The 14,057-nt window shown below is 37.5% G+C and overlaps 1 protein-coding gene across 1 annotated transcript in view; it reads left to right on the forward strand.

Moving 5' to 3' along the window:
- The first annotated feature begins 1,200 nt into the window (after window positions 1-1,200).
- Ufl1 (UFM1 specific ligase 1) overlaps window positions 1,201-14,057 on the forward strand; it is a 430,347-nt gene continuing 417,490 nt past the window's right edge. The window contains exon 1 of the mRNA XM_090408990.1: window positions 1,201-1,277. Coding sequence (XP_090265116.1) covers window positions 1,201-1,277 — 77 coding nt within the window. The remainder of the gene's footprint in view (window positions 1,278-14,057) is intronic.

Raw genomic sequence — 14,057 nt, forward strand, 5'->3', positions numbered from 1 at the left:
GGACATATTGGGTCTCCCGCGATGAGTCTTCGGACTCCATGGAGGTGCCCGTATAATAATAATAATAATAATAATAAATATAACTTCTTCGCCTATTTACCAATTTTTTCCACTGAGATCCTCCTACCCCGTGTTATAGCCAATATTCAAGAAACCCGATTTGGTTCTGCTAACAGCTTTTGAATCTTCTAGACCTTTTCCTATCCTAGATATGTGCCCACATGTCTTCCAAAAGAAAAAAAAAACTTGCTCAGTGGAATAATGACTTACTTAAACTTTATACGCCACTCCCGCTATAGTAGCATTTCTTGGTTCCTAAAACTTTTTTTTTTTTTTTTTTAATTATACAGCATTCTTTCCTTGATAATACAACACTTACCTTTTGAAAATTTTCTTATGACTTCCTTTCTTGACTGACCTTAAAATGACTTTCTTAAGCCTGTGTAGCTCAGTGGTTGTGGCGTTTGCACATCACGGCGCTTGGCCTCAGAAGGAAGACTTGGTTTCGTGTTTAGTCGGCGACTAGAGGAAATTTTTCTAAGCCTTTTTTCGACCAGTTCCCGAGTTAGTCGATCTCTGGCACGGGCAAGCGGGTTTTTCCTCCTGGAAACTCGGGTTTTTTGTCCTGTAAACTCAAGAAAATCGACCGTAGAACCCACATTATTTCAGACATTAAATATATTGTGTTAGGGTTAGGGACCACTAGATGGCGGCACATTTGTGCCGTCTCCCTTCACTGTGTACCGCTTAATTAGTGATAGCCTTGGGCCATCTATCTCTGATTGGTACCAGTGGAGATTGAACTGCCCACTCAGTCTCCAAAAAGTTAGATAGGGCTAAATGGCCTCGCCTACTCCCTGTATACGGGAATAAAAAGGCGTTAGCTGGTTTTTTTTTCTTATGACCTTAGACTTGATGAAGAAATACTAGTCAGAGTAATGAAACATTACTTCAAAATCGCAATCATCACAATAATAGTCATTATAATTTGGATTTATTTCGGATGTTTTAGATAAATGTTAATTTTGAAGTTATCTTGAAGCAAATAGTATTTTTTTTAAATCGCAGTTTCCTTGTTTCTAATTTGGTTCTAAATATAATTTAATCATCTTTTGTTTTATTATTTATGAATTAATTATTTTTTTAAAATTTTTGTAGCTTCATGAAATTTGACCATGTTTTCGCTTGTCAACTGAAAATATGGCTTCTGACTGGGAAGAAGTTAAACGTCTAGCAGCTGATTTTCAGCGTGCACAATTAAGCAGCACAGTTCAAAGGTAAAGTAAGAATTTAAAGATTCTAGTGTGCTAGCAACGTTAGCATAAAATTCCTGTTAGTGGAAATAATAAAATGTCAAAAAATTTTGATATCTTAAATTAATCGGCAATTTTGTCAGATTTATAAAAGTAAACATATGGTTACCATTATATAAAAGATATGCAGAAAATATTTTATTTATATGTTTACGTTATCAATATACGGCTTCTGATGTTCTTATTTGTTCGTAGTTCACCAAATTTGAAAGCTAAAATAACATAATTTTAGGCTTCCTTCGTCAAAAAGATGTGTTCTAATAATTTATTTTATTTTATTTTTCTGGAATGGCATAGCGGAAGTTGGGAACGAGGCGATAGTGTAGAGGAGGTTTAACCATTTACTACTCACTGATGTGGAGTGTCTATGAAACATGCAGAATTAGATTAAAAAAAAACAGCAACGATAAATTAGTTTCAGTATTTTTTAAAGAGAATATGGGTAGGCCTTTATAAAAGACTGCAACCAGAAATCATAAAATTATTATCATTATTATTCGGGCAACTCCAAGGAGCCGACAGACTCCATCGAGGGAGGCCCTAACATCATGTCGAGAACAACTATTTGACATTCACACAGTATCTATCATACCTCGCCTTGAACTCATTCATGGTCATAGCACCCACAACAGACTCTTGCAGCTTATTCCACTCATTCACCACTCTCCAAGTAAAAAACCTAGCTCTAACACCCCTGCTAACCACATTCTTGCCCAGCTTCCATGTATGGTCCCCTAGTCCTCCCACCACCAGTCCTGTTATCAAAAATATCTTCTGGATTAATCTTATAGAAACCCTTCAGTAATTTCAATGTCTCAATCATATCACTGCTTTTCCGACTATCAACCAATTTTTGCAACCCACAAATCTTCAACCTGTTCTCATAAGGTTCATTCCACAGACCTGCTATCATCTTGATCACTCATCTCTGGATCCTCTCCACCTCCTCCCCATCAAGAAGAAACCCTGGCGCCCATATCTGGACACTGTAGTCTAGATGGGGTCTTATCAAGGCTCGATACAGAGGAACAATAACTTGTTTGTCTCTGCTTGTTAAAGTATTTTTCAGCAACCAAGTGATTTGATGAGTTGATTTAGCCACTTATGCAATGTGCCCCCTAAACTTTAACTCCCTATCCACCAACACTCCCAAATCCCTGGCCTCATCAATCTCCTGGAGTACGGTTCCTCCAATGTGATATACTGCTGCTAATCTTTTCACTCCAAAATGCATAACCTTACACTTTGCCACATTAAATTGACATCCATTTTCCCTAGCACAGTCCTCCAAACTATCCAAATCATCCTGCAAAATTTTGACATCCTTTGCACTCACAATTGCACTACCCAACTTTGCATCATCAGCAAACAAGTGAACACTTCCTCTCAGATCCTTTCCTATATCGTTAATGAACAAATTGAAAAGTAGTGGTCCAAGAACAGAACCCTGCGGCACACCACTAGTCACAAGCCGTCTTTTGGACTCCACTCCTGAAAAAAACCACTTTCTGGTATTTCTCCATCAACCACCCTCCTATCCAGCTCACCAACCCTATATCCATCCCCATCTGCTCCAGTTTACTGATTAGAGTTCCATGTGGTATCCTGTCAAAGGCCTTGCCAAGGTCCAGTAGAATCACTGTAAACCCATTACCGTTATCCAGTTCAGCCGTCACTGTGTTATAAAACGTGAGCAAGTTACTGAGGCATGATCTCCCCTTCACAAAACCATGTTGTCCCCCATACAGTATCCCATTCTCATCTATCCAATCCTGTATTCTTTTCTTGACTAATTTCTCTAAGACCTTGACAACGATTCCTGATATGCTAATCGGTCGGTAATTTACAACAGCAGTCTTGGATCCTCCTTTATGCAGTGGAACTATTTTCTCCTCCTTCCACCCCCTCAGGACTAACCGAGACTCAAATTAAACAAAATGGTCAAGGGTACTGACAATTCTTGAGCCTCTTCACGTACGACATGAGCTGGTATACCATCCAATCCCACAGATGTATTGAAATTTAGGTTTTGCAATAGACTACTCACCTCCACTTCATTCACCACAATTCCCGTATAATCTATTGGTTCATTCATTTCTGCAATGTCACCACCTGGAAGATATATTCTTGCAAAGTGCTCGCTCATTAATTCAACTATATCAACTGATTCAGTTACCTCCCTACCATCGGCATTCTTTAAAATCATTCTGCCTTATACGTTTTTTCTTTTACTTGCAACATATCGAAAAAACTGTGTAGGATTCTCTTTAGCCTGAATGGCGAATGTTCTTTCGTAATCCTTTTTTGTTTTTCTTACCACACTCGTTACCCTTCTGGCCTGCGCTTTATACCGTTCATGTGCCTGTCGGACAACTTTCTCCTTAAATTCCCTCCATAGTTGTTTCTTTTTTTGCAGCTCAAGCTTAATGGCGTTATTCATCCATTTAACCCCTACTTGATTTATTATTCAGACTCTAGCCATACAGTCAGCCATTGCTTCATGCAATCACTTCTTAACTGCCTCCCATGCACTATCAACTTCTTGCCCTTGCAGTTGTACATGCCATGGCACTGAACCAATCAATCTCCTAAGTTTGTCATACTTACCTGCCTGATAATTCCACATGTACCCTGTCTTAATTGTAAATTCCTCACCTTTAGCCACCTCCCAAGTCAAGAACCTATGATCGCTCTCACCAATTGGTGGCAATGTGGTCATATTCGTTACAGCCAAATTCTCAGATCCAATTACCTATTTGCTTACGCATATTATCTCCACCATCTATTCCATTACCTTTTATATCCAATTGTATATTTTGTTCTGCTAGCCTCAATCTCACACCAAATATTCTCAAATGTGCTCTTTTCTCTATCCTGCAGTTCCACTTCTATTCTTCTTGGCTGTAGCTCATCAGCTATCATCATTAGTGTCTGTATTTTTTCTAGTTGCATTTCTTGAATAATACCCTCTTTATCCTCTTAAAAATGTGGCCACTAATTTCCTTCTTTCTGGTTACATTTTTTTTTTTTTTTTTTTGAATACTTATCATATTCCCCTAACTAAAAAAAAAAAAAAATAGGATTAACCAATTCATTATTTTTAACTGAATTTTTTTTTTTTAAACTAATCTTTCAAATGATAAAATCTCATATCCCTTTTCAATGGCAAATGAGGAGTAAAAAATACTAAGCAGTCCTTGAGAAAAATACTAAGCAGTCCTTGCAGAAATATTTTTTCTACCATGAATTTTATGCTACCAAAACATATTAATTGTATTAAAATAAGTACTGGACTATTGGTTTAAAATAATATTTACATCATGATATGTATATTCCTGTTATTACACATGTCTAATACTGCTCTGTAAAGCAAACAAACTCAGTTGTGGCTGTACATCTGCAAGTTGTCAAAGATATGTTGATAATTGTCTAAATCACTTGAATTCAGCTACTAGCAACATTGTTATTTGATCGAAATGCAAGGGCTCCCTCAGACAGAAAATGCATGGTAGACTGGGTGGCTAATATTATTATTATTATTACCTGAGACTTCCATGGAGTCAAGGACTCATCGAGAGAGGCTATACATCACCCAAACCAGCTATCATACCTTCCCTTAAATTCATTCACACTAGATACACTCACTAACCCTAACAGCAAATGATTCACTCACTGCTCTCTGGGAGAAAAACCTAACCCTTACCCATTTTTTGACTGTGAACAAACTTAACTTCCATGCCCCCCCCATGTTCTCTCCCCACCTTCCATATAACGAAAAATTTCATCAGTTGAAATCCTATGACACCCATTCAAAAATTTATGGACGTCTATAACAGTGTTTCACAAACTGTGTTCCACGGAAAGTGAATAAGTGTTCCGTGAAAAGTTATCAAAATTAATATCAGCCTGGAATGGTTTTAAATGAAAGTTCAGATATGTTTGAAAATCAGGTGCTTCTCATTTTGCGTATGGATTGTGCTGTTAAGGCGTGTGTGCTGGCCTTTACTCAGCCACTCACGGTTGTCGACAACTCCCAGCGCGAGTGAAGTACGGAGGTATCTGTTCTAGGAAACTTGCAGTCACAAGCAAGGTCAATGCACTGTCATGCAGCCCAGCATGCCCTTAGTGTGCACTGTCGCATTTTTGTGATGCGATACAGCCTGCTTCAGTGATAGTGTGTGCTTAGCTTTACATTGAATACAAGACCGATGATACTTGACTCTTACCAAGGTGTTCCATTAAAACTTCAGGATTTGTGAAGTGTTCCATCATAGAAAAAATTTTTGAAATGCTGCTCTATAATATCACCCCTCTTTCTCCTGTTAACCAGGGTCTGCAATCCACATACTCTCAATCTGTCCTCAATCTGCACCTCTGGAATGTTGAGTATGAGGAAAGATTGAGAAGATGTAATTTGCAGAGTCTAGTGGAGAGAAGGAAGAGGGGAGATATGATAGAGACCTACAAGTTGGTAAGGGGTTGTTATAAGATCAGTGGTAGAGAAGTTCTACAGAGAATAGTGGGAGATCAGGGGCGGGGGAGAACCAGAGGTCATCCCTGGAAACTGTATAAAGAGGGTGCGAGTAGGGAAGTGAGAGGCAGGTTTTTTCGTGCAGAGTGTTGAACGATTGGAATGCCTTGCATGAGAGTGTGGTGTCTGCAAGGAGTTTGAGTGTGTTTAAGACACGGTAAGATGAGATGTGTGTGTGATAAAACGACCTCCCAGATGAGTCTTTGACTCCATGAGGTCTTGTTTAATAATAATAATAATAATAATAATAATAATCTAAATCCCATAATCCAGATATAATCTTTGTAACTCTTCTTTGCACTCTTTCCACAGCTTCTTTATCCCCTTGGAACCCCAGAGACCAAATCTGCACACAATAATCCAGGTGTGGTCTTATCAAAGCCTTATAAAGAGGCAAAAAATAATATGCCACTGGAACTCTAAATACGCTAAAGTGCATAACTTGACATTTACTAACATTAAACTGATAGCCATTTTCGTTTGCCCAAATTTCCAGTCTATTCAAATCATTTGTAATTGCTGAATATCAATAGCATCCCTGATTGCCCTGCCTATCTTTGCATCATCGGCAAACAATTGCACATCTGATGATAGACCCTGTCTAATGTCGTAATGTATATATTGAACAATAATGGCCCAAGTACTGAACCCTGAGGTACACCACCAGTTATCTTAAATCTGGCAGATTCACACCCACCGTATACCACTTTTTGATATCTGTCTGTCAACCATCCCCTGATCCAAGTCAAGAAATTATATTCCAATCCCATATTCTCCAGTTTATGCAACAGCCTTTCATGTGGTACCCTATCAAATGCCTTAGAAAAATCCAACATTATCATAGTAGTCCATTCCCTTTATCTAACTCGGCCATAACATTGTTATAAAACATGAGCAAGTTGCTAAAGCTTGATTTTCCCTTAGTAAACATGCTATATTTCCTTTAGTAAACATGCTCTGCTCTGCAAGGATGTCACAGCATGGGTTTATCTACTCATTTCTCTATGCAAGTTGTTACCAACTTCTCTAAAGTCTTCACTACCACACCAAAGATAGAGATAGGTCAGTAGTTACATACATCAGTTTTTGCACCACCATTGTACAATGGAACTATCGTACATTCCTTCCATTCCTGTGGTATCATGCCTGAGCTGAGACTCAAGTTATACAAATATGTGAAAGGCCTAGCCAATTCGGCTAAACATTCCTTTAGCAAACGGGCTGCTATTCATCTATCCCTATTGAAAAATTCTTATTGAGGTTATGCAACAGCTCTTCAACCTCATTTTCATGAATCTCTAACTCTTCTTCCAATGTAGCAGTAGCACTGTGTACCATTCTACATACACCTGGTTGATATATCTTAGCAAATTGAGCACTCATTAACTGAACAATCTGCTTATTATTATTATTACGGGTATCTCCATGGAGTCAGTAGACTCATCGTGGGAGACCCAAACTAGCAAAACAATATCTGTCATATCTCTTCTTGAATTCATTCACAGACGAAGAGCTCACAACTAAGTCAGGCAATGAATTCCACTCATTCACCACCCTCCAGGCAAAAAACCTTGTTCTGACACCTTTGTTAACCACACTCTTCTTTAATTTCCAGAGATGACCTCTTGTTCTTCCATCACTATCACACAGCTGAAACATTTCCCCTGCATCAATCCTATAAAAACCTTTTAGTAATTTGAATGTTTCTATCATATCCCCTCTTCTTCGCCTATCAACCAATCTCTGCAATCCACAAGCTCTCAATCTATCAATGTAGGGAGCATTTTTTATATCACTCACCAACTTGGTCACTCTTCTCTGAACCCTCTCCACAGCCTCCTCATCTCCAAGGAATCCAGGTGACCAGACCTGAGCACAGTAATCCAAATGTGGAAGTATCAATGCTTTATAAAGGGGAATAATAACCTCTTTATCTCTGGATGTCAGTGTGTTCCTCAACAACCAAGTAATCCTATGCGCAATCTTGGACACCTTAGCAATGTGTCCTCTGAACTTCATCTCCCTATCTACCAATACCCCCAAGTCCCTAGCCTCATCAATCTCTTGGAGTACCTTTCCATCGATGTAGTACACAGCTGGTAATCTTTTAATCCCAAAATGCATGACTTTACACTTTTCCACATTGAACTGACATCCATTTTCTTTTGCCCATTTTACCAGCTTATTTAAATCCTCCTGCAAACTTTCAACATCAGCTTGATTTTTTATTGCACTACACAACTTTGCATCATCAGCAAACAACTGAATATCTCCCTTTAAGCCGTTTCCTATATCATTTATATACAAATTAAACAACATTGGCCCAAGCACTGATTGGGCTTAGTTTCCGAGACTCGAGTACCATCTGCATTCAATAAAGTTATTCTTCCACATTCATTCTTTCTTTTGCTTGCAGCATAATGATAAAATTCTTTTGGATTGCCTTTAGCTTGCATGGCCAATTTCTTTTCATGCTCGGTTTTAGCTTTCCTTACAATACTCATTACTTTTCTGTCCTGAGCTTTATATATTTCATAACTCCTCTCACTCTTATTCTCCTGATATTCTTTCCATATAATCTTCTTGTGGATCTCTTGCTTAATAAGGTTGCATATCCATTTCACCCCCAACCTATTTATTCTTCAAACACTGGGGATACATTGAGATACTGTCTCATTCAAGCACTTTTTTCAAGATTCCCATGCATTGCTGACATTTTACCCATTCAGTAACTGATACAATGGGACCAAGGATAGTATTCTCTTCTAAGCTAATCATAATTTCTAGCTTTGTAGTTCAGCATGTAATCTGTTTTAATTAGAGCTTCAATACAAGAAGATACTTCCCAAGAAATTACAGCATGATCACTGCTGTCACCAATTGGTGGTAAAATAGCGATATTCTGGACAGAGATCCTTTTGACTCTATGAGCAAATCCAACACTCTTTGACCTCGAGTTCCTTCTTTCACATGCTTGAGAAAATTGTCTTGCAACAATTCAATAAATTCTTTTACTTTCTTATCATGAGAATTCTCTTCTACCCAATCAATGTTTGGAAAATTAAAGTCACCCATAATGATCATTCGCTTGGTATACCCATAAGGCTAAATTGGTGATGCATTTCCTCTTCCCTTGCAACTGAGCTGCCAGGTCTGTAGCAACACCCCACCATATATTTCTTTCTGTTAACCTCCACTTCACACCAGATAGGCTCAAACTCACTGCTACATGGGACATTGTTACCATCATTGTTTTCTTGTGTTTATACCCTAACTGAACTTAAGTCATCTGATATCATTAGTAGCACTCCTCCTCCTTTCCTCTCTCTTCTGTCATTCCTAAAAAACAGTATACCCTTTACACTCGATCCCACTTACCATATCTGATTCTGATAGCCAGGTTTCATTAACACCAACAATCTTAGCCCACATTGTATTCAATAAAGCAACAAACTCGACTCCTTTGTTTCTAATGCTCTGCATTTGTGTATAGGCATAATAAATTACCACTTAGCCCAGTGGTTCTTAAACTTTTTCAATTCTCAGTGCCCTTGCTGAATCTAGGTTTTCCCAAGATGCCCTATGTCAAATTCTAACAAGTACACTTTGCGAAATAGCAAATAATTTTTTTTTTAATTAAAGGGTTAGGTAAAAATAAATAAAACACGTATTTAAGATCACAAAAAAAAAAGTAATTGATCAAATTTAACTAATTATCATTAGTGGGATGGATGAGCCTGTTGATCACCGCACATTTTCTCAAATCTTGGAATCAAACTGGACACAGCCACCCTCATTTCATTCTCCACATTGATTTTTGTGCAATACTTAGTTTTTATCACAGCGACCGCCGAAAATTCAGCTTCGCACAAATAAGAAATCGCAAATGGAATTAAAATTCTGAGATTTTTTACTCAGAAGGGGATATTCATCTTTTACTGATATCCAAAATTCAGTTAATTCCATGCTGCTAAATTTTGTTTTCAGCGTATTATCGCAAGACAACTTAATAAGATTCTCTTCTTCTGAAGCAGTAAATTCAGATGAAGCACTGGTATTAAATGGATCTTGAATCCATGCAAATTTATTAATATTATCATTATTATAATTTTGAAAATATTTCTCAAACCAGGTGATAAGCTGTGATAAGTGTTCTTCAAAAATGGATTTCATACCTCTATAGAAATCAACTCCATTGGAGGTCAAAAACTGTTGCAACAAGGGGAAACATTCTTTGCCTCTGTCTTCATTCATTTTTCTTTTCCATAGTTTTAGTTTTTTTATAAAAGCTGAAATTTTCTCAACCGACTTTAAAAGGTGCATGCATCCCCGCAGGGAGAGATTCAGAGCATTCATCTTTTCAAAAAATCACATAAGTATGCTAGTTTTAACAAAAAATCTTCATTCACAAAATTTTTGGTATACTTGTGGTCTTCCTCTTTAAGAAAAATATAAATTTCCTGTTGCAGTTCAAACGTATGAGACAAAACATTACCACGAGAGAGCCATTGTGAAGTGCTGTAGTACAACAAAGACATGTGCTCGGAACCCATATCCTCACATAGTTTTTTGAAAAACTTTGCCTTCAACGGCTGAGTTGAAAAACTTTGCCTTCAACGGCTGAGTTTTTATAAAGTTTACTACATTCACTACATATTCTAAGACCTGGTTCAATGTAGGACTCAGATATTTTGATGCAAGTGCTTCCCTGTGAATAACGCAATGGGTCCACAGTGCATCAGGGGCTTTGCTTCGAATAAGTGCCTGCAATCCTCCATAACAGCCAGACATAGAATGAGCACCATCGGTACAGACACAAATGCACTTAGTCGACTTCAAATTATTTTCGGATATAAAAGTATCAAGGATCTCGAACAAGTTTTGAGCCTCAGCATCAGCAGTGATACTTTTACAAAAGAGAAGATTTCTACAATATTATTACCATCTATAAACCGTACATAGCAAATCAAGCGAACATCATTATTATTATCTGTGGCCTCATCCAGCTGCAATCCAAATTCCTTCCTTTTATTTTTTCATTTAATTGATCGTTGAGGTCCTCTGGTATGTGCTGTATTCTACGATTGATGGTGTTATTGGACAAAGGCACTTTTGAAAGCAGCTTCCCAGCAGACTCACCGACCATAATGTTCACCATATCTACAGCAGTCGATAGAATGAGTTCTTCTGCGATGGTATGAGGCTTCTTATATTTTGCGATTCCATGTGCCACCTTCTAAGATGCTAGCAAAGCTTAGCTTAGTATTGATGCCTGCTTATAAAAACTACCTTTTTGTTGATTTAACTCTTTTAACTTTCTGGTAAAATAGTCACGAGATGTACTAACCATGCTGGGATGATTGGTTTCTAACTGGCATTTCAACTTACTTTGTAGCATGCACTCTGGTGCCAAAACTGTACACACTGCGGCCTCCCTTCACCATTGACTTCTGTTGACGTAAAACCAAAGTCCAAATAACTGTCATCATACTTTCGATATTTACACTTCTTCACACTCTTGCCACTATTTGACAGTGTGCCCTCTTTATTTTCTCTCTCACACAACGCTTATTACTGTTTAGTAAAAACCCATCCATTTTTAAAAATACATACGAGAAGAACGACTTCAAACACTTCACTTGACTAAATCACAACAATATTCAGTTGATACAATCTCCAAAAACCAATTCAACACTAAGACCACGCAAAACTGACAGCTATTCATATACGAACACAAAGTACCGAGAAAGTTCGCTAAAACAATCGAGAAACTTAATTATTGTAGAGTGATATCTAGTAACCATTTGTAGAGGCTTCTGCAAACAGTTATTATTAAGTGAGTTACTAGTTTCACCAGGTCTGCTAGATGTCACGTCCTATCACATTGAATTGAAAATGCAAATATCATCATCATCAAATTCCTGCCATGTACCCTCAAGGGGTGTACAAGATATGATAGTACTACATGAAAAAAATTACATCATTACTAACTTCCTATCTACAATTTTCCTCCAAATCAGTCTGTTACTTATCAAGACTCCAACATTATTATCAGATCTTATATTTCTATCGTCTAAGGCACTTTGTACCTTATCAATCCACATATATCTTGGTCTTCCTCTGGGTCGTTTTGCTGCCAACCTGGCAGAGAACACTTGTTTTGCTAATCTTTCCTCGCCCATTCTTTTTAAGTGACAATATCACCTGAGATTAGCTTTGCTAACGCATTCCTGGATGCTGACAATGTCAAGTTCTTTCCTAATATCCTCGCTTGTAATATGATATTGCCATTGATGCCATCTGTTCATGTGTCTAATCTTTCTCAGGACTCTCATATCTGCGGTCTCTAGTCTTTGGTCAAGTGTTTTACTTCTGACCCAGCTCTCAGATCCATAAGTTAAAACTGGTTTGAACACTGTCTTGTATACAGCTAATTTAGTGTTCCGACTAATTTCTCTCTTATTCCATATGAATTTATTCAATTGACTTCCCACCATACCAGCTTTGCTGATTCTGTTCTATTTCTATATTTAATTTACCATCTTCAGTAAAAATCGTGCCTAAGTAGCTGAAATGTTTCACTTGTTCCACAGGTTCTCCATTCACAACACGGTTGACATTTTCAATGATTCTGCCTATTTTCATTGTCTTTGTCTTTTTATTGCTAACCTTCATACCATATCTATTACAACAGCTATTCAATTTAGTCAGAGAATCTTGCAGACTTGTAGCAGATTTATTTAGAAGTATAACATCATCCACATAAAGCAAAGAGCTGACATTAACATCTCCAATTTTGATATCAAGTTTAATACCACTTTCCTTCATAATGTGATCCATGTAGATAATGTACATCCTTGTCTCACACCAGATTTAACATTAAACCATCTTTCTGTACTTCCTTCAATTCTAACTAAAATTACAATTCAAATAAAGACTAAGTATTTCCTGATATAATGCCCCATTGACACCATATAACTGTAGTGTCTTGAATAGCTTCTCTCTTGGCACCTTATCATATGACTTTTCCAAATCAACAGAACTTAAATACAGATCTCTGTTATATTCCCATGCTTTTGCGACTATTTGTCGTAAAGTGAAGATCTGATCCTGACAGCCTCTATTCGGCCTGAATACAGCTTGTTCTTCACCAAGCTTTTCTTCCACAATTCTTCTCAACCGTTTCTCAAGTATACTTGCATAGATCTTGCCAGGAACACTCAGTAGGGAAATACCTCTTAATTCTCACATTCAGTTTTATTTCCCTTTTTATATATGGGTATTATTAGAGCTCTACTCTAATCATCCGGAAATCGTTCCTCTGTCCAGGCTTTTTGAACTATGCAGTGCAGCCACTGTGAGACTCTTATACCACCATACTTCAGCATTTCTGGTCGAATATTATCTACTCCTGCTGCCTTTCCACATTTCAAGCCTTTGATGGCTTTTTCTACTTCAAGTATGGATATGTATTCCTGACTGCATGCCTGGTGAGTGTTTTTTACAACTGTGCTGTTATCACTGCTTGTTTCATTTAGCAGTTTTTCAAAGTAATTACTCCATACTTCAAGGATATCTTTTTCTCCCGTTTTCATGTCACCTTTATCATCTCTAACTCCTTTTATAGCACTCTTTCCTCCATTTCTAAGCTTCTTCAACAACCTCCAGAATATTTTGCCACTTCTTGATATTTATTTTCTATATTCTTGCCAAAGTCCTCCCATGACTTTTGTTTAGCTAGTTTTACACAGTGTTTAGCATTCTTGCATTTGTCTCTGTATTCTCTAAGAGCACAAGCTGACTTATTTGACAGGAAATTTTGATATGCTTTCTTCTTTTCCTTCACTGCCTCTTTTACTTCCTGTGTCCACCAGGGAGTTCTGATTTTTTTATCCTTGCAGACAACCTCACCACATGCCTCTCTGGCAGAATCAATCAATGTTTTCTTCAGAGTTTGCCACTGAATCTCCAAGATTTGATTCCTGTTCTCAAACTCTTTCATTTTTTCTTCAATAATCTTTGTGTATTTTAGTCTACAGTTCACATCTGAGAGCTGCTCAACTTTTATTCGCTTTAAAACTTTCTTACATGTCATTCTTTTCAATATGAAATTCAATTTTATGCTGCTAAAGACTAAATAGTGATCACTTCCAGTTTCAAATCCTTTTGTACACTCTGGTGTCCTGCACCAGCAAGAAAACATCACTATCAAC

The sequence above is a fragment of the Typopeltis vanoorti genome, chromosome 19 (assembly GCF_054136105.1).
Source record: "Typopeltis vanoorti isolate ZY-2024b chromosome 19, IOZ_Tvanoo_1.0, whole genome shotgun sequence".
NCBI lineage: Eukaryota > Metazoa > Arthropoda > Arachnida > Uropygi > Thelyphonidae > Typopeltis > Typopeltis vanoorti.